The sequence below is a fragment of the Cydia pomonella genome, chromosome 19 (assembly GCF_033807575.1).
Source record: "Cydia pomonella isolate Wapato2018A chromosome 19, ilCydPomo1, whole genome shotgun sequence".
Classification (NCBI taxonomy): Eukaryota; Metazoa; Arthropoda; class Insecta; order Lepidoptera; family Tortricidae; genus Cydia; species Cydia pomonella.
The window spans coordinates 1,586,157-1,608,629 of NC_084721.1; the positions used below are offsets into that span (position 1 = coordinate 1,586,157).

Sequence of the window (22,473 nt, forward strand, 5' to 3'; positions counted from 1 at the left end):
TTTTGTATAAAAACACTAATTTACCCCCAAAACGCGCGACGCGTGACGATTTTCTAATAAATAATGAATTCATTTTTCGCGTTCACTGTGAACTCGTTACCATTAAATTGGTCCATGAATGCTTGGAAAACATTTACAGCTCGGCTTTACGCATCGCGACGAACAATCGGAGGCAGCGGCGCGTTCAGCGCGCTTTTCAATTAAATTTTCCCGTGGGGGTAATAAATTTTTCATTGCGTAGACAAAGGATTCAAAGTGCTCTCAGACACTGAAACGATTACGGAGTCCTGGCAGTCCATGCGACACGTGGAATGGAAAATCATCTTAGTCTTAAGGCCCGTCCAGACGGGATGATCAAACTGAGAATTTGATCAGAAAAAAAATCTCATCTAAAAAAATTTAATTTAATCGGATTGGACGTAAAACTGTCCCGTCTGGAATGGCCTTCACTCCTTAAAGGTACTGTTCGGATTCAGACAACACCAGTATTACTGCTACAGTAATGCGGCGTGGTGATGACTGCTGAGGGAAGATGCCGCGTGTCACTTGTTTTTTCCTCCCGTGGCGCTACTATGGATGTCCTCCTTTATAATTTTGTTTTGTTAAGCAGGTTTAATAATGTTACTGTTAAGAGCGCCCTACACTAACGGATTTTAAACCTGTCGCGTCGAATGATAATCCCTATGCCAGTTCTTTCAAGTCGCTTATTTTTATAAACTGCAGACAGTTTGCAGACTTTATCAAAAAAAATTGAAGAAATGTGTTTTTTACCATATTTTTATTACTTAAATGTTACATTTCTACTGCCATCAAACTGCTTCGCAGTTTGGCAGTACTATTTCGTTCATATCATCAACGTATCATCGTTTTCGTTTTTAGTATCATTACTTGTCTCTTTCTTAATGTGCCGCTGTGTTATATTATGTATGTATGTATATTTAGATATGTATCTAATATTTATTTATTTGAATATAGGTCTGTATTGTTATATTTATATGTTTATTTAAATTGTAAATGTACTGTATGTACTGTCTGCTTGATGTATGTGTAATTTTCCTATTCCTCTAATTCATTCGTGCACTACCTGTTCTAAAAACTTACTGTTCTTTATATCCTGCTACCCTAAGGTTGTCTGGAAGAGATCGCTTACAGCGATAAGACCGCCTGTTGCTACCTTTCTTTACATTGTAAAACTGTTTTTTAAATTTGTCTTCTTTGTGGTGCAATAAAGAATATTTACGTACTTACTTACTTATTTCGACCGTGTCTTATGAGAATAATAAAAAAAAACATAATGTGCTAAACTTCCAAAAAATGTCTACAAACATTTTATATGACAGCTATTTTAACTGTAATAGGGATCATCATTCGACGTGGATATGTATATTTGTATAAGCGGCGGTGTCTAGTCAGCGCTATGGAAAATAGTGTCGCTGCGCAGTTACGCCAACGTTGCGTTGCAGGTTGCAGTCATAGAGTTGAGAGTTGCGGAAGACGCTAGTGTGGGATCCCTCTATTCTCTATATATCTGACATATTATTACGCCCGCAGGATATTGGTAGCGACATTGGAGATGAGACAGCATTTCTTTTTTTTACCGTTGGGTTTTTTTACATGCTCTCGAACTTACCGTTAAGTGCTGAAAGAGCCACGCCCGCAGGATATTGGTGGCGACCTTGGGAAAGATGCCGCGTTTCTTTTGGTTTTTCTTGCCGTTGGACTCGTCGTCCTCCTCTCCCGTGCCCTCGCCGGAGCCGATACTCGCGTTACTGGCGTCCCCTGGTGACAAAAATATCAAATTAATATTAGATATTATAATACAAATTATTGCACACGCGGGATGGAATGTCCTACTTTTACTCCCGTGGTGCACATACTATTTTTCTGCTTGACGGAGGCGGAAAGCGGCAACTTCGCTTAGCGCAGCGGGAGCAAAGTTGACGCTTTCCGCCCGGAGGGCAGAAAAAGATATTTCTATGTAATCCTTTTAAACTAGTTGCGTGGAAGAACCATTTCAAAACGTTCGTGAGTAAAAACTATTATTAGAATAAAAAATTGATAGAAATACTGTTAAACCACGTAGGGACATGTGTACCAGGGTCGCAGAGATTCGCAAGCGTTACCTTATCAGAGTTGCGTCTGGCATATTAATTAGCTAACTCGTATTTATTTAATCACCTGCCAGATGCTATCTTCGGCAGTAATTAATTTGTACCGTCTTGGGTATCAGATTTTGGTTTTATTGTGATCGTGAGATTATGGGTCTGATGGGTTATTTACTTATTTATGCAAATTATCATTCAAAATCATCACTTGGGCAATTCTACCAAAATTTGTATAAATTTACTTTGAAGAATAAATAAAAGAAAAAAAAATTACGCGGTGGTGTGGCAAAAAAGTCTTTCTTATTTTGAGGGTATCTTCCCTGTGGGTACTAGGAACATGGCACTCTAATATAATTGGCAAATACTCGTACCAGGAGCACAGAAGTGTGGAGCACGATAAACAAATTAGCGCGCACTGAGCCGCATCAAATATTCATCGGCAGAACAAATCGAATCAGCTCTCCGTCTTACTACGAGCCGTGTACTTTTAAATAATAAAACTGGGCTTCCGTCTGTTCGATAATGTAAACGATTCTTGTTTTATTGTAAAATATTGACTATGTTACTGCTATATAATGAAAGGCATTAAAATACGAGTGTGGGTTTATGAAACGAACTAAGTGAGTTCCATGATATGATCACAGGAGTGTTTTAATGCCTAATTATATACAGTTACATACACTGCTTAATCTTCATACATATTATAAGCTCTATATTATCGCATGTTGCGACCGACATTGCGGCATAGTTGCTCTGTCGCAAATATCAGTGTCTCCGAAATATCGCTCGCTCATTTTATATGAAAGTGATGCGATTGTCAGTTTTTAAACAACAAAAACAACTAATCATGTGTATAGATAAAATACAATATACATCTATATGGCCCTATATGCACCTATGTGTTTGCTAAGTCGAATATTGTCATATAAATGTTCCTAAATTCTTCTGGTTCTGTAATCCGTGTACTTAGTATTAAAAAAAAAATATATTTTGCCTTAAATTATATTCTCTTAAAAATTTTTGACAAAAATATAGGGAAAGGCGCTCTTCAACGCATAGACAGCAAAACTAGTGATGTGCCCAGTCGATAAAAATTACAACACAATGACGAAACGCATCGCGATATTCGACCGGTTGCATTGTGATGTTAATGGGGGCAAAGTAATAAAATTACTCTTAGGCCATTACGTCCCCTATAATGTGGCTATAGGGTGTAACAGTAAAACGTTGAGATTCGCAAACTGACTGTCTTTATAATTGTTTTATTAGTGTACTGGATCAAATACATTTCAGAAAAAGGTCACGTCTATGGATATTACCTACAATAAAAGTTGACTCTGGTACAATCGACATAAAAAACATATTTACAAGCCAACGTCCCAGAAATTTATTTACACGACTCTAAGACACTGACAATAAGGTTGTTGTTGTTGTTGGTTGTTGTTGGGTTCTTGGCTTTTCGTATTTGAGCAAGTATTGAAATAATGTGACCCGCTTGTAAGCAGCGTAATAGGGTGAACTGCAAAAATAAACATAGTTAAGCGTAGTTAAGGAACTGCAATTAGTGTTAATTGATTCCATTGGGTTACGAAAACCATGTGAACTGTATTGTATTGTAGCATTAATTCATACACACATGAGTTTATACCATACGCTAACACACTTTCACTTGTAACTTAAATAGAAACTGCTCAATTGTCGTAACACAATGGAATCAATTAACTTAAGTCTAATTACAGCTCCTTAACTGTGTATAATTTTATTGCAATTCGCCAAATATTAACTTTATAATAATAAAAAATTCTGGGTTAGTCATAAAAAAAATTATAAAACGTTTTACGAATACAGCCAAAAAGTTATAATTTATAGGTAGGTTCATTCTTGACTATACCTACTTTATGTGTATACCTACTTACAGATATAAGACACATTTTTATATTTGTTTCTCAATAAATATTTTTAAATCACGTTACTACAGAATATTCTACAGCAGACTTAGACTTCACGATTTTCAGTCTCAGTAAACAAATATCGCTCTCGTTGAACCAAAACAAAAACTAATAATATAGCATATCAAACAGGTCACCCTGTACAGTACCGTGCAAAATCAGAGTGCAGTACCCTGATGCAGTATGTAATCCCCTAATTCATCTTACGCACACACACGCACTCCCCTCCCATACATCTGCGTGTGAAAAGTCAAGGGGTGCTCTATCCATAGCTACCAAGCCATAGTCCAAACTAGAAGACCTCGTTTATCGTACAATTTTTGCATAACTCGAGGTTCTCATTACCCTGGTCTCATTCCCCTGGCCGGTTAGCAATGAGAACAAGCATCAAGAATGTTTAAATTAACTTTGCCATAATGGAATTGCATCCACTGTTTGCGCTTTTCGGGTGCTGTTACTAAATAAATTTGGCGTCAACATGAGAATGAGAATTGTGGAAGTTTGTTCTGAATGTGAAATGAGTTACGTTAATATGATATGAGATTGTTTCATATTTCTTAGTAAGTTTCCGTGATTTGTCATGTAATTTCTTAGACCTGTAATTTCTTAGTTGTAAATGATATTTATGTGGACGTGAAGTGTATCTGGCGCAAGTCAAAAAACATAACTTAATTGACTATTTGTACTTACTGTTATATTGTTTGTTTTTATTATTCTGTACCAGTGTTAACTACCCCGTAAAAAAATATTGTTACCTACTATATGTTCCCTTTTTTATTTCAATTGTATAAGTCATTAAATAATCCTGATACCTCTTCAATTAGCTGACCAAGGGCGGGTTTAAATCCAGCAAGCTGTACCCGCACCTTTTTCATTACTTACACAATCAAATTATTGCACATTGTTGAGATAAATACTTACCTACTCTTCATACCTAAGATTGACTACTTACCTAACTAACCTATATACCTAAAATATAATTTTGTTTATAAGTACAGTGTTTATTATCCTTGATGTTAATGATTTTTTTAGCATACCTCTAATTAAGGTTTATTGGCAATATCTAAATTTTGTATAATAAAGTAACTCTGTACATGTACAGTTGTTAAACTATAAGTAGTAATACGTCAAAATGTTTGCTATACAAATATTATTCAAATAATAACAATTGCGTTAAGAAAAAAGATAATCAACTCCCAATAATTGGCTTGACATCTCACATTGCACAGCGTCAGGAATATTAAAAAATAATCAAATCAGTGTAGAGTTTCGCGCGGTATCAATTATGCAGCGGTTCCCATGGTCGCTCATTAGGGCTAATCCCACAGCCATATTCCCCTGGTCTCCTGGTCCCCTGGTAGTGTAACCGGAGATGCGCGGGCGCCGCCACGCGCCGGGAACGCACGCCCTAGAGTTGGGAAAGTTTGCGGAATTTCGCTAGATATTCTTCTAATTCAGAAAAAGAAAAACTGGGCATATTTCATATCTTGTCAACAAATAATATTAAAGTAATACGCGGCTTACTGACATTCTCAAACAAATCAAAAGAGTAGTGTTTGTAATGTGATTTATAGTAACTAATTCAAAAATTAATGTATAATTGGCGTTATTCGTTTTACTTTATCTGTCATTTCGATGTATGTATTTGTAAGAAAGGGATAAAACATAATTTAACTAAATCAGACCCGTAAACTTTTATGAATAAAGGGGTATGTTTAAGTATTTACATATTATATATATCGTTGTCTTGACACAAGCCTTCTTGAGCTTACTTGACTTATTCAATTTGTGTAAGAATGTCCTTTATTTTTTTTATAAACATATATATTTCGCCATAGGACTACGATAACTACATAATAGTCACTTCTGAACGAAGATGTTGGAATTCGTTTTTAATCATAGTTAAGAGCTTTTGAACTATAGTTAGTTGGTTTCACGGCTCGTCAATCGAGTTTCCGCCCGATTCGAAGAATGAGATACGATAACGATAAGTTCTAATTTAGATAAGTTCTCATTTAGATATCGTTTGTATGTCGTATTTACAGAAGCAGCTCGATTTGGGCAACCAATGTCACTTTGACGTTAGAAATATCGTAGATAGACCTTATTGCGATCACAGCGGAATCGAAATAAACGTCAATTTTGATATGTCGTTTAGTTATCGATCTTTTAAAGATCTTTTCAAGATCTTAAACGTGTCTTAATTCTTCATATAAAACTACAAACGTTCTTCAGCTTCCTAAACTTATCGTCCCTCGGATGGATTTATGCGACCATTACATTAGTGCAGCAAATGAGAGCTATCGAGTTACGGCAATCAGCTGGAAGTGTTAGGGATGGGACTAGAAGGAAAATTATCGATAACTAAAATAAGTGACCAGTTGTATACATTGTAAGAACGTTTCTATTTTATTCTTATATACCTTTTTTTTTTACATTTAGGTTATTGTATTTTAATGTGATATTGTAAATTTGTGATATGGGTACATTGCCTGAAATAAATATTATATTATATTATTATAACGGGGCGGCTTTCAGCTTTTGAGCTAACATTTATCGAGCGAACAGCTTTACATGATTAACCAAGATGCACTATATTTACGCCCTGGTTTTGTTCCAAAACTCATCTAATTTAAATAGAGAGCCAGGCTCTCCGAAATATGTCGTGCGTTTGACTAAAAATACGTGAGTTGAACCGTTAAATTTAGCTTAACAACTCATGAAGTTTATCATTACCTGAACATTTTGCATCCCTCAGTAGATATATTATAAAATATATCATTACATCTCTGTATTTCTATATTCCGGGTATGAAATATTACATTACATTACTCCTCGTAATAAATATGATTTAAGATGTACAGATCTACCTACATGTCATTTTAATCTGAGATTTTTTTTATCCTGAAAAATGGCGTACTATATTGACATATATTTAATATTACTTATTTAATCGTATGGCATACAAATCACAAGGAAAACAAAAATAAATTCGCTAAAAATATTAAATTTTACAAACTTAACAATGATACGCTTTCGCAAAATTATCAAGAATAAATTCATCGACATCGATATCAATTTCCATCGACTTTTTTTCGCACTGCCGACCGCGGTGTCGTAATGCGCTAACCGATTTGATGGATTGGCTTCTTTGCAGTCCCTTCTATTTGCAAACACCCTCACAGGGATCGGCGGGGCGCGGGGCGGGGAGGGGCTAATTAAAATTGGCACCCAACGTGGGACCCTTAACACTACGAGCAAACTTAAACAAGCTGTCACCTTCGCTTTTATGTGACTGATTTTAGAGTTGATTTTAGCGTGAATGGTTCCTTTTTCGGTTGGTAAGGATTTGGTTGCAAGTGAAAATATTGGCTGGTGACGTAATGACGTCATTTGCGTCGAACTGGATGTAAATGGGGGAGGGGGGGATTAATCTAGGGTTTTTTGGGCACTATGCGGAGTGATTAATGCCTGCATTTCCATAACTTAAGCGGAGCGTATGGGTTTAGATTTATTCCTTTTGGACTTTGCCTCTTTTCACTTTAACTGGTACGTAGATGTACACATATTTGGAATACACATTGGATTTAGTAATATTCGTGAGATTTTATTACATAGCGTACAATTAGGGCATGAATACAGGTATTCCGGAATCCCGAAATACGGGAATTTCGGACCGGTTTTTCGATGTTATAATATTGGAATTGAGGCGGACCAAAATTTAAATATCAGTACCCCTAGTGTAAATAAATTCGATTTCCAAACGTGACGTACGCGTTTGCGTTTAGTCTCATTTTGTATTGGATTTCGAAAGAGCGCGCCAAGCGGGACGTTTTGGAAACTCAAAATCCTATACAAAATGAGACTTAACGCAAACGCGTTCGTCACGTTATGATGTCGATCAAAGTTACACTAGGGGTACAGAATTCCGGTATTGGTACTTTTTGTTTCGTTTAGAATAAGTAAGAAGTTACCACTAAAACTGCGATGTTAATAAATATTTAGATTAGAGATAGAAAAAAAAGATTTTTAAATGGTTATCTAAATTTAATCAGAGTACTAATCTAATTACCTATTTGATAATTTTATCGATTCATTTATCTTTTTTTTTTTTCAAAATAGTGGAGCTGTGGTGTGACGCCAATAGTGTAATGTTAAATCAAAATCCCTTTTTAAAAAGTTAGAATGCAACTACCATGCTGTGTAAGCGTTTATACATATAAAGCTGCTACAACCCCCTCTACGCACCTAGACAGAGCAGATCCAACCCCCTCTACGCACCTACACAGAGCAGATACAACAAACGCCACGTAGCGCTTACACCGCTTAATTACAGCCATAGACAACGGATGAGTTGACACTCTATTTGTGGGCCGGCCATTTGCATTGCCGGCTCCTTGAGAGGTGACGTGCGGGAAATTAAGTGCTGTGCTTTTCCTTTTTAAATGATGTTAGAAGGGTTATGATTTTGGCATTTATACTCGTATATTTTCATGTATTCATGGGTTGGGTTATGATTTTCGCAGTCATATATTTTTATGTATAGAATTTGAAATAAAGGTGGATTCACTACACTTAATTCAATGCATCTTGTTCACGGGTAACTGGCGATATATCCCGGTAGATTTAAGTGTAGTGAAACTAACCGTGAATCATTCAAAACTGTTAAAGATGGATTGTCATTGTAGTCACAGTATACTGCCATCTTTCGACGCATGAATTAAACTTTTAGAACGCCACGCGCCATAAGCTTAGGCCACATTAGATGGCGCCACTTTTTGATATTTAACAAATTTTACATATATCAGTGGAAGAATAAATGCGAATAACTGACAGGCCTATATCATCCGAACTGGTACCTAATCAGTGGGCCGACTAAGCTAACTTTGCTTGCACTGACTTGAATAAAACAAATCAGTGTTATTATAAACGTCAAATTTTCATAGAAATTTGACGTTAATGATTGCTACACTTGGTCATGGCCTTGACTTACTAGTACAGTCAGCATCATTCTGTAACAGCTTAACAAAAGTTGATGGTTCTATATGTAGAACAATTTAGACTGTGAAAGATATACTTTTGAAAGTAAATTTTAGAGAATTATCTTTATTTGGAAAAGTTATCCGGAATATCAGATACTTTTCTTTTTTTTTTTCTTTTTAATTTTTTTTTAGTTTTACATGTATGTAAAATGTATAATTGTTGGTGCAACAAAGAATATTTACTTACTTACTTACTTTTGGCGCGTTGTTTCATCCGCTACTATTGATGCTGACTACCTAAACGCCTTCTAGAAGGCCGACCGGAGAGCTGCAGAGGTAAAGGAAGGCCCAAGTTCAGATGTTTGAACGGCGTATTCCAGGATATCAGGACCTTAGGAGTAACAAGTTGGAGAAAACCACGAATCGCGGACTGGAGAGATTTGCTTGACCAAGCTAAGGCCGCGGCTGTAATACCTCAGAAGATGATGATGACACTTTGTCATTGCAAATGGTAGGTATGCAAAGTTAGCCTGGTCTGACGTACGGGACACTGAAATCGGACTGACTACTTTAGACTATAGCTCCCACCTGGTGAGGGGTCGTAACCTAAACTGTCATAACTTGAAATGGGTCGTAAAGCTAGCGAACATTTAGTATGTACAAAATATTCAAGCGGGAGTCTTCGTAACCATAGATTACCATCTATAGACTGTTCTTGGAGCATTTATGAAGACCCTGAAGTCGTGCAATAACTTCAACTTCAAATATTATTTATTCATGTAGGCCAACAAGCAATTATGAATAATATAATTTAAACAGTGCATGATAAAGTTAAGTACTTAATAGCAGCTGAGCAATTTAATAATCCCAAATTTAAAACTGGAACCAACCGTGGTACTACTACTATGGTAAAAGGACACGTAGCTATATCACACCGCGAATATTTAATGAGTTATCAGTATAAGACGAATGTGCTAATAAAAACATCTTTAAATCAAAAATTAAGAAGTTGCTAATAGGTACAACGCATGACTGAAATATACTACAACAACTTAGACTGTGTTAATATGATATAATTATGTATTAACCTTAGTATTATAAGTTAATCATAAAATTTAGATTAAGGTACTACCGTTGAAAATGAGTGCCTCATTTCGCCGTTAAACGTAAGTTTGGCAAACCTAACACAAGTTTAAAATGTACCATACTATTTGTGAAAATAAAAAAATAAAAAAAACTGTCGTGATTCATACTAACATAAGCCTAAACAACAGCATACAACAGCAACAGCTGTGCAGGACGCGCGGCCGTCGTGAACGCAACTCACATGCCCTGTTAGTAGGTACTTAAAAAGGGAGAGAGAGAGAATTACGTAGTTAAAACAAATATAATTAAAAAAACTACGCCAACGTCACCACTCGGTAACATCTTTCGTTTTATGCTTCAATAACCCATCTTTAGCTAACACTCAGTTTTGGTTGATATTTGTAATTTACATAAGTACCTAGAAGTACTGAAGTACATAAAGTACAAAGAAGGGAGAGTTGAAGCAAAGTGGAAGAAGGAAAAACCAAGGAGAGCGTTCGTGGATCAAATAAAGAAATAACTCAACGTCATGTCGTATCAGGCTGTCAAAGAGAAGGCACAGGACCGACATACATGGAAATCGCTCCACCGACAAGTCTAAATTTTAAATATATGATGATGACACGAGTACCTTTGTATCTCTTTCTGTCTAGTTTAGATAGTGTGTTGTAATTACCAGAATAAATAAATAAATCGTAACTAGACGTAACGGAAATAAGCAGTTGCGCTCTTATTACTCGTAGAAGTGTGAAGAAAGTCAATGATTGGTGACCGCGAGATGAACAAGTTAGTCTCACTGATCAATTTTTTTATTAGATTAACCCCAAAATCGCAAAAAAATGTTCTTTCAGATATCTCGGCAAATTATAATAATATATCGATGTTTTTTATACAACAGCCAACTTTTGGGATTCCGACGTTTCAATAATAAGGAGTGTTCATATTCAATATTACTAATATTTTCAGATTTGCCAAAAAAGTACGCCTAAGCTAAGTGCTGACACCACATTATTCCATGTGACCACCATATTCACCTAGCAAAGTAAAGACGGGTGTTTTTGCTCTATCTACTATAAGTAATCTATGCCATAATGGTCTATAAAGGCACCCCGTAACTCGCTATCTGGGATAATTCCAGATTCGAGTGTTATTCCCTCTTAATTGGTCGTTCCCTCCCGGAATCGTCAATTCGAGATATTAAGCTAATTTTCAATGCTGCGTAATCGCGCAGACGTGACGGTGGAATCGTAAAATGATATTTTAGGGCCATAGACAATGTTGGTTTATGTTTAAATGCGTGTAGTAATAAAAATTATGAAACATTTTTGAGAAAACAGCGGTACAGACTTCCATTTGGGGCATTTTTACAAGCTTTTATTTAACTTGCTCTGTTAGTATGAATGTTTTATATATATACTACGTCGGTGGCAAACAAGCATACGGCCCGCCTGATGGTAAGCAGTCTCCGTAGCCTATGTACGCCTGCAACTCCAGAGGAGTTACATGCGCGTTGCCGACCCTAAACCCGCCCCCCCTCGTTGAGCTCTGGCAACCTTACTCACCGGCAGGAACACAACACTATGAGTAGGGTCTAGTGTTATTTGGCTGCGGTTTTCTGTAAGGTGGAGGTACTTCCCCAGTTGGGTTGGGGTTGGGGGTTTTTGTGGGTTAAATTTTGGAAGCTTTTGACCCACTTCCCGATTTCCGATTGAGCTGTACATTTGATGACAATGCAATATTATGATGACATGGAGCTGATCCGATGATGGAGACAGGAGGTGGCCATGAGAACTTTGTGTTTGGGGTTGTTGGAAAAAAAGTACAGTCAACGATAAAATCTTGTACCTATCAAAAATGTAAATTTTTCCAAAAACTTATTTATTTGCTGTCGATTTTCCTTTTTCGTCAGATTTTGATAAAATTTGCATCGCAGCTATGCCTATACCTTTGACTTATAACGATTTTTTGATATGATTATCAAATCGCTCGGTATTAGACATAATATCGAACTTCTTTGCAGTAATTTAGGATTTTCAATAAGGAAATTCATAAGGCCATATTTCGTATCGTGTTCTGTCTGAGTAGGAAAAAGTAGAATAAACGTTTTTTCTATGGGATTGGATCCCCACTATTTTTGTTACATGCTGTAAAAAAAAAAAAAAAAAAAAGTCACTTTAGTTCGTGGTTAGAATTAACATATATGATCAACAGGGGGTCTCTGCTCATTTGCGATTGACTCAACATAAAAAAACTTAAGGAATCCGTGGGTCTACTTATTTACCTAATTGCGGGGATCTTTCTCTTTTACTCTCACTAAGACGTACTTAGAATGACAGAAAAATGTCCGCAATTGACGAACTTCAATTTTCGCGGTTGAACCCCAGTGTCTGTCCATCTGACACAGATTTTTAAACCGTCTTCCGCAATACGCAACCACGCCGTTAAACGAACACCAGACGCCCTCCACGCATTGATTTCAATTTTAATTTTAATTGCGGAATATTATACAAAATTACATTACTTAATATTCACCCCCGGAGCGTGATTTTTGCATATTTTTAACCCTACGGCCGCTCGGGGCCGCGGCGGCTGATAAAAATCGCATATATTAAGTAAGAGGGGATTTCGCAGATAGCCGACGGTTTTCATTAAACCCGATACGGCTGAGATAGGTGTCGTATTTTATTGCTGAGAGCTTGAGACGTCTTTTAAATTGTGGAATCAGAGATTGCGTTTCCCGGATTTGGGATAGTTTGAATCAATTTAAATCTTAAGTTAGGCGGCAATGTAAGTAAGTTAGTAAGTAAATATTCTTTATTGCACCAACAATTATATATTTTACATACATGTAAAAATACAAATGAATTTTAAAGGAAAATAGAACCAGGTAACAACAGGCGGTCTTATCGCTAAAAAGCGATCTCTTCCAGACAACAAAACAAATGTAATATAAAATTTAAAACTTTTTTTAAACTTATATAAAATCATAGTTTTTATTTTAAAGGAAAAAAAATACGCTTCCGGCAGGACTTGAACCCGCAACCGCTGCAGTCTGTGCATTGCTCTTAACCAATTGAGCTATGGAAGCCTACCAGAACCTCGCAAGCACGCACGGATTGCAGAGGTTGCGGGTTCAAGTCCTGCCGGTAGCGTAAAAGTTTCCATTTTTTCCTTTGATATAAAAAATTGCAGTATCGCTCGCAGACATTACTGCTTGTTAAAAATCAGAGTTAATGTGTAGAGGACTTCAAAAATTGTTGACGTTTTTAAAAGCGCAAAAGTTTGGCAATGCGCATGTTACACCACTAGCGTGTGGTAGTTTTTATAAGCTTCACATATGCAAGTCACAAACAAAGTAGCTACTAGGGAAAACTTACTTCAAAACACCTATCATTAAAAACATCTGAAAACCTAGGTATGCCTAAGACCCATCATTAGTGTACCTAAAACATTAAAAGAATAAATAAGAAAAAATTACGCAACAACAATCAGTCGAGCAAACTTTAAAATCACCAACGGAAATTGACAAGCAAATACGCGTTAGTTGCACCATCTAAATAGGGTTAAACGCCGGGGGTCGACGTTTCGTTTCGACGTTCAACGTTGACGTTTGGCGACGTTTATGACGTTCATGACGGACTGGTGACGTGATTCGATTTTGATGATCATTAAAATGGTAATGTGATAGACAACCGCAGACTTCCAATGAAGGTAAGGGGCCGTCCATAAACGAGTATGATCTTACGTTACTGATATTACACGATTTTTACATATTATTTAATTATATGACGGGACTTAATCTAAATTTAAGTTTTAGAACTTAATACGCGATTATGTCCCGTCCTATAATTTAATAAAATAAAATAAAATAAAATAAATAAAATATTTTTATTTCAGAACTACTAGAATTCCATAAAAAAATGTTAGTACCATCGTTATAGCTAGGGGTTAGTAATTAAGATCTTACGTTTCTTTTATGACCCCTTTTATCAGGTGGTATAAATCCATACCCTTGAAATGACGTACATATTCTATTATTTTAAATTTTAATATGTTACGTAATATTAGTCCATCTGTGATTATATCAATCATATTAAAAATTCTAGGAAACAGTCATTAAAATAGTTTGAAAAGTACTGTTGCCTAGAAACAGTAACCTTTTTCTAAATTTTTAAGGGTTCAAACGTATTTTATTATACTTAGATAAAAATAGTATATTTTTCAAGTGGGTAGGATAATAGGTACTTAAAACTACACAACGGAAATCGGAACCTGAGTATCTACCACGAATCACGTTTGACGTGTTGCCTCTCTGTCGCACTTGTAAAATCGTACATAAGTGTAACAGGGAGCCAACACGTCGAATATGGATCGCGGTAGGTCTCTGCACCTGTCTTGTCAACATCTACAGAAAACGAGATTGGCAAGAAGCTTCGTCAAAATAATTACACAATTAAAATTCTAAATTAGTTTACTTTCTTGTCACACAATTGCCCCACTTTATAAACCTGACACGTATTTTGTGGATGACCCCTAATGGCGCCAAATATCACAATAAAAAAGCTCGTAACTTTTTTACGACAAACGTCAAAGATCAATCAAAGCTTTTAATATTGACTTAAGTGACGCATTTAAATTGCGTCCGGAATTAGCAATTTACTGTCAAATAAAGTATGGACATGCAATCTTACGCTATTAAAGAACTCTCAATGGGGGGTTAAGGCGCCGTGAGTTCAGGTTCTTAATTCTGTCACTCTTACTGAGCCTGAGCGTAAGCGAGACGGCTGTACGTGCCCGGGATCGTGGATATCATTGTTCAGAATCGTTATTTTAAGTTTAGTTTTAACAAAAAAAGTAATCAGAATCAGATTTTTATTTGCTAAAGCATGGTCCAAAAGGTCATATTTGATAAAGAAGTAGGTACGTGTCTCGGCTTAAAGATATGCAAATATTTAAGAGGGAAGAGAATGGCCGCTTCTCCATGCAAACTGCTAGTAATCGACGAGTTCGATAAAAAAAATTTTTCTATGGGACGATATACTCGCTCCAAAATTTTTAAAATTTGCCACTTTTTTTCTACTGACAGAAATGGCTTGACAGACTTTAGAATTGTCATTTTTTGGCAACCGTATTATGGCCTAAACGCTACGATTTTTCAGAAACTGCTGGTTGAACCCTCGGCGCCTTAAAGAACTCGCAGTGGGGGGTTAAACGACTCTCGGTAGGTATCCGTTTGATTGTGCTATATTCTTTTACGCGCATTTTAGGGTTGTTTAATAGTAAATAAAGATTTAGATGGAGTTTATTGGCTATTAAACAATAAAGGAGATTAGTAGACTGATTCTTTTGAAAAATTGGGGTTTGTTTATCAATTCCTAGTATGAAACAAATATAAAATAATTTGATCCATGCTATTTTAAATTCAATCTAGACACTTATGAATTGACCCTTATATATATGACACTAAGGCTATCAGTTAAACGGTAGTTCAGATGATAGTTGCAGCGATTAAGGAGGTATTTTGAGGAAATCTACATCCTACATCGACTGCGATGACTGTATAGACCAATGGCCGATCGGCATTTCTTGCCGCATTGATCACAGGTGTGTCTTGACTCCTGGGGTGGTCCAGCAGCTCTACGAGCTCGTTTCTGCTTGAGGTGGTCCAAACAGAGCTCGTCATGCCAACCATAGCTCGTTATGCTTTGTCATGCCTTCCCGGAGGTTACGACGCCACTCCGCACGTTCCTTCCGACAGTCCCAACAGTTAACCGGTATGTTGAAGCCATTCATGTCGCGTTTACAGGAATCCTTGAAACGGAGTACGGGTCGACCAACCGGTCTCTTAGTGTCGGCAATCTGTCCGAGCATGATTTCACGTGGCAATCTGTCAGAGTCCATTCTATGAACGTGTCCTAGCCGATGGAGTCGTCTCTGTTTCAGCATAGCCGTTATGCTGTTGCATTTGGTCTTTGAAAGAACAGCTTCTTTTGTTACCCGTTAGGCCATACGGGTAAAAAAAAATGCCAAATACGGGACCAACCTCTTAGCCGTCTTAAAAAGGGGACATAAAATATTATGGGTAACGCTCAGATTCCCCTGTTCTAGTAGCAAATCGAGGAACTACGCAAGTTGAGGAACTTATCATCACTGAAAACAATAATGTTATTGATCATTAGTCGAGCTTTTTCATCTTTTTCCCGAAGAGTCATAAATGGGTGGAAATTGCAGACAGTACGTTCATATTTGTCTGCAATTGGTTATTTGGGCCCACTCAATATTCACTCGTGACCCACTACTCAGTCATGGACCCATAGTTTGGAAAATGCTGGCCTCCTGGAGGTTATGGCGATTGCCGTGAAAGCTGAAGATGCCGCCACCAGTTCATATACTTTACTATATGAAATCTACTTCAACTTTTAACAATTCCTTGGACATTTTATAGTATAAATATTAAACATTTAGCCAAGAATATAAATTGTGTAAAAAGGAATCCCCAAGGTTCCGTTCCGGCCCACGCGGGCAACACGCATGGACCAGGGTAGCATTAATCGAAGCAGAGACATGTTAATAAATGAGACTGTAAATACCATACAGTATATATACTTTTGATGAGATAAAAGTAAGATACTAATACTACAATCTGTAGTTATGTAGAAGCATAATAATATAATATAACCTCTTTATTTCTTAATAAACAAACACAGTTTACACAGTATCTTTTCTGAATAAAAAAAAAATTAGAAGCATAAGCAACGCAAACTAGACATTTTTCTGAGTGGGCCATAGAAAATATAAAAAGTAATGGAGTTCACTGATTTAAACTTTTTTTTTTCATGTATATATTATTACATCACTAATATTACAACATATTTTTGTACAGTCGACGTCACCAACATCTTTACAAGCCAACATGCCAATAATATTTTTACACGCCTCTATGACACTGATTTTAAGGTCGCGTTGACATATATTTGAAATGTTGGGTTGTAAAGATATCTGTGTACTCGACTATACAAATACATAATACTAAAATAAGCTAACTAAGAACTAGTAAATATATGTAGTTAATCTAACTTTACTGCACAAACAAAGAAAAATGTACAAATGGCGGACTTAATTCCAAAAGGCATTCTCTACCAGTCAACCACTGGGTCAAACAGAGACATATACCTATGTTGGTGCAGAAGAGATTCATAAATACTTTAACTATATTTATACATTATTATTAACGAAAACGGGACTTAATCGCGTATAATTAAGTTTAAAAATTACCTTAGAGACGAAGCAGAGCCTCGAACGCCTCGTTTCGGAAACGGTGCAGCAAGAAAATGTTGATGTCAACTTTAGCCAGTCTTCTCCGAGATCATGAGGTCAATGCCGTCTCCAAAACATCGGAGATAATTTAAAAACTTAGTTATACATAGTTAAGTCCCGTTTTCATAAATAATAATGGAGTTCTACTCAATACAAGTCACACTATTGTAATCCATAAGGAACTGCAACGGCATATATATGGCACTGCGCGTTTTGATTACTGTAAATCTAGCCATTTAGTGAGCGAGATTGATTTACTGCCAGGCAAAAGCCTCGTCCTCTTAGTCCTCTTTTACAAGAGATTTCACGTTGATTCTTAATTAAAGAGCAATTGGATGAACATCAAATGATATTTCCTACACAAACGAGAAATTTGTAGGTGCAACCCCACCGTTTTAGCATCCGCATGCCTTACCATATGTATACTCGTATGTCCGAAGTTAGTGGCCGATCGTAAGATCAGGCAGATCGAAATGTAATTTTTTGGCGTAGTCATGTTAAACCCATAAATAGGTAGGATAGGAAAATTAAGTTGCTTCAGATGCCGGGAGGGCAAACTGTCCAGAAATAGGTACCGTTGACACAGGGGAACGAGATAAAGATTTTCACGACGATATGCCTAAGAATTTCACGATCTGCCTGATCTTACGATTGGCCGCCGACATATATATCCATGCTGGAGTACTAATAGCAAAACTCTTAGCGGTATATTTGCATTTTTGTACCCGCCGGGCACAGATGGGAATAAGTGTTTTCAAATAAATCATTCGCAAATGCCTGATAGACGGTTATGGTCACGCGGGGCGGGGACAACTAGGAATACACCCTCTTAACTGATCATTGCAATAAAGTGTATGTATTGTCAAATAACAGTGTGGACCATGGCATAATGATAATTAACAGTCTTTATTATCACCGGTCTCTGATCGAAGGCGCCGTGTGCGGTCATATCGCGTATTTATGAACACCCATGATCGCCGTAACGCAATACCGGTGATTAATTTGGGGGCTCCGGGCTCCGCTGTTGTCCCCGACAGGCCCATCTTTTATCTTTAGCTGGTTAATACTATTTCACGCGAATTGAATTCGTATTTTTAATAAGTGTGACTGAAGTATGGTTAAAGCAGGTTTATAAAGGGACACTCCTGGAGTCCGTAGGCTACAGTGACCGATTACCATCAGGCGGGCCTTATGCTTGTATGCCGTCGGCGTGGTAATAAAAAATATCTGAAGTAAGCAATGTAACAGTGAAAATTGTAGGTTCACCCCACCACACAACAACAAGGTTTTTTTTAATTTTTTTTTTTAGTGAAATTATTAACCTGACTAAAGATAGTCTTTATATAATAATATGACTACGTATGGACAAAGTACTTACTTTTTACCTTTAAACAGATCCCTTATAGGGATAAGTTTGCCTTTGTACATATTTTGTTGCATATATTTGGTTTTTATTATAATTCCACCTGTCTTAATTACGTACAATAAAGTGTTTACATACATAATGACGTGTTCTTTGAATAAATGTGGCTATTTACAGAGAAGGGTCCTTATTCTGCAATGCATAAGGACCCTTCTATATGGAGAGCCACAAATGTTTTCTATTTTATTATATTCTAGTTGATACCATTATTCTATTTATTGTTACTAAGACAACTTTTCAACGCGTAAGAACGCGTAGGTATGTACATCTGACAGATGACATATCTACAGTTAATTGCTATTCACAGGTTCATTTTAAACACAAGCCTTTTTGCGTATAATTTGTATTAATGCCATTTGCCGTATACATTTATAAATTACCATATGTCAACTTAATGCATTTGTCAACTCCATTTAAAACGTGAGTTTTATTTAAACATGATTCTACAATTGATAAAGAATACACTTTCATGTCTTTCGTGTTCTAGTATTTCAAAAAAATGCGTAAGCAATTTGACAGATGACACCAACTCTATACATTACATTGGGTAACCGAGAAACCTGTATCACACATGTATCTCGAGACGTAAATTAATACCCAAACAAAACGAAACTAACTGGAAATATTATCAAAAAACCGCACGGCGTCATCGGCCTTTTACACTGATCCTCGATACTTTGTGATACCATCGCATTCTCTGCCTTCAACCGACCGTCCCACCACTAACAACACAAAACCAACCATATCTTTATGTATATAAGAACTAATATTAAATGAAGTAGAAAATTAGCTGCATTAAATTAAAATTAAAACCAAAGGTATGTGAAAAACGTATTTAATTAAACGCGCAGCGGCCGCCGATCAGTCAACGCAAAGGTCTATTTTCAAAATGGCGGCAAAATGAAGGATTAAAATATAGATCCGGCTTGCGAAGCCTGCATGCTAAGCGTAGGCTAATTATTTGTCCGACTGACGCTTTATAGGCGCACGTTTTTAGAATATTACGAAGTTAGATACAAATACAAGTACTAAAAAGTTATAAGTAAGTAATTTATAACTTATAAAGAATGAAGCCAATAAAAGTTTAGCTAGTCAGCGCTGCCAACATAGCGCGCGAACTGTCATCAATTAGAAATTAGAACGTTCTAATCGGATGATTATCTATGGTCATAAAGCTCTCGTTTTATGTTGCCCTGGTGCCCTGGGATAAATCAGATGTACAAAATATCACTGTCAGTGCGCGTCATAAACGCACCAGCTATTTATTCCGTACGAAAATAGCGTGTCGCATCGTAAAATGCAGTTTTGCTGCGAATAATCCTGGGATTAAGTGGACTGATGTCGTTTTGGTGCGTCTTGCGTGCATAAATAAGAGCCGTAACAAGCTTGAATAGTAATTGCTCGCTTGTTATGTTTTCCTGGTGCCCGGAGTTAATTAAGCTGCGTCTATTATTTATAGTTGTTTTCTGACCACGACCATGGGTGAGATGGCTTTTGTCTTTTTGTCTGTGTAGCTGGACGACATTACTGTTAGACATAATGCGTATGATTTCCTCAATCTTTAGCGCTTTCCCGGTGTCATCCTAGAGGCTTCCACAGATGTTGCAACTAACTGCATGCGATTTTAGATAATTGCTGGATAAGTAGGAGCAACGAATTCAATCGATCTACAAGCAAATCGCATGCAATTATCGGTGACGTTTGGAGAGGCAATAAAGAAACCCAGTGTCTTAACCTATTGGAAAAGGGGCTTGTTACGCCTAAAGCAACAGTAAAGCCAAAATTTAAATTTTGAAATTTTGCGTTTTGCCAGAGGATTTCAATCAGCTTTTAGGCACGTTTCTTTCAATGCAATGACCTTATAATTGTACCCTCCAATAAACAGTAATGTAACCGGAGTACAAATGACCAGGAGCTCAAAAAACCTCGTCCAAGACAAACAGACGACCCGCCACGGAACCCACCCACCTCGTTAAACACTACCAACCTAACAAAACTAACTGTCAATACCTGCAAACCAATTTCAAATTTAACGATATGTCGTTAAGGTTTAAATTTTAATGGCGGCATCGTGACTTAAGGCGTTTCAAGGTGAAGGGCAAAGTGTGATTTATTCTTGAACGTCGCCAGAGTCAGTTGGCAATGTTTTGATAGAAGTGTTCGCGGAAATTGTATTTTTTTTATCCAAGTTGGGGCCAAAAACAGATTTTGCTGCGAATTCCTAAATGTTGGATTATTTTATTTTAATGAGTATTTTGTCAGGTGACTTTATAGCAATATAAAAATAAACTCCTCGGAATCGCTGAAGAATAGTTACTTAATAATAATTGCCTAAACATGGATACTCGTATACCTACATTTCAATTATACCTAGTCGGCGCAACGTAGGAACCATTACTTGACAGTTATATACCGATTATGAAGCTATGACAAATCTAAATTGAATTTGTCTTGGCAAGTTTTGATTCTTCGGCAGCTGAAAGATAAGCATTAATTCATAAAATACAGGGCATTTTCAGAAAAAAATGTACCCTGTACTTTTCTTTTTAAACCTAACAGATTTTGAGTTATATCTACTCAGAGCACTATCGATTTAAACAATAAAAAAGTATCCAACTTTTAACTGTCAGTTTTGTAACGAAGCCATGTTAATACATGTTGTATGGACCGTTACAAAACTGACTAATAAATTTTGTATAGAAAATTGAGGGTAATTAAGGCAAAACGGATAATTTTTTTTTCTGAGAACCCTCACCTATACATATATTTTTCATTACACCTATTCGTAAAAGGGCTTTTTTTCCCCTGCTAGGAGGGACCAAAGTAACTTTCCTGTTCCAGTACACAATTTTTTTGTGCATACTATTATTTAGCTTATAGGTAAAATAATTTGAACCATAATAATTTTCTTATAGATAATTTGAAAGCAGTATGTGTCACATGGTAGCAAAATTATTTGGGTACATCTTGGTAGTAATACTATTTTATAGATTCTATTATAGAACCCTTCGCTTCGTTTAGGATCCAATTGACTGGCACACTCTACTATGTCAGCTAGATAATTAGGTATGGTATGCATAGTGCATTTGTCTTGAATAACGCTAAGAAATTGGCACAGGCAACTATGACGTCAGACTTGACAGAAGTTTGGCACATACTCACTGACGTCAGCGACATGTAATCACACTTGCGTGATCAATCAGCCGTGTCTCGTCAGCTCGAACAACCCCGTACAATGGGTATGTTTCGGACACCGGAATAACAGATATATTTGTCACGAGATAATCTTGTCTTGAGCTTTTTTTAGGAAATATTCAGGATGTAAAAGTTAGGGTTAGTAGGTAAAGATCTGTAGCTGTACCACGAGTTGACATTTGACGATTACGTTATTATCTAAGCTTATTTGCAATAAAGATATATTACTGAAGGATTTTGGTCACAGGTGCCCAATCTTTTTCGTCTCTTAAGAGCAAAAATGCCCCTTTTTTGCCGATAAACATTCTCAAAATATCGATGAAAACTATACAATTAAATGTAACTATAAAAGCGCACGTACCCAGCACGTAAATCTAACGTTATGCAATGTAACGTTAAAAATAACCACAAACGAT

General features: G+C 36.6%; 1 protein-coding gene across 2 annotated transcripts in view; it reads right to left on the reverse strand.

The window, feature by feature from the left end:
* The window catches only part of LOC133528251 (homeobox protein homothorax), a 352,169-nt gene that overhangs the window by 129,452 nt on the left and 200,244 nt on the right, over positions 1-22,473 (reverse strand). For both annotated transcript variants that reach the window (XM_061865552.1, XM_061865551.1), the window contains exon 10: positions 1,631-1,779. In XM_061865552.1, the coding sequence (XP_061721536.1) occupies positions 1,631-1,779 (149 nt within the window). The remainder of the gene's footprint in view (positions 1-1,630; positions 1,780-22,473) is intronic.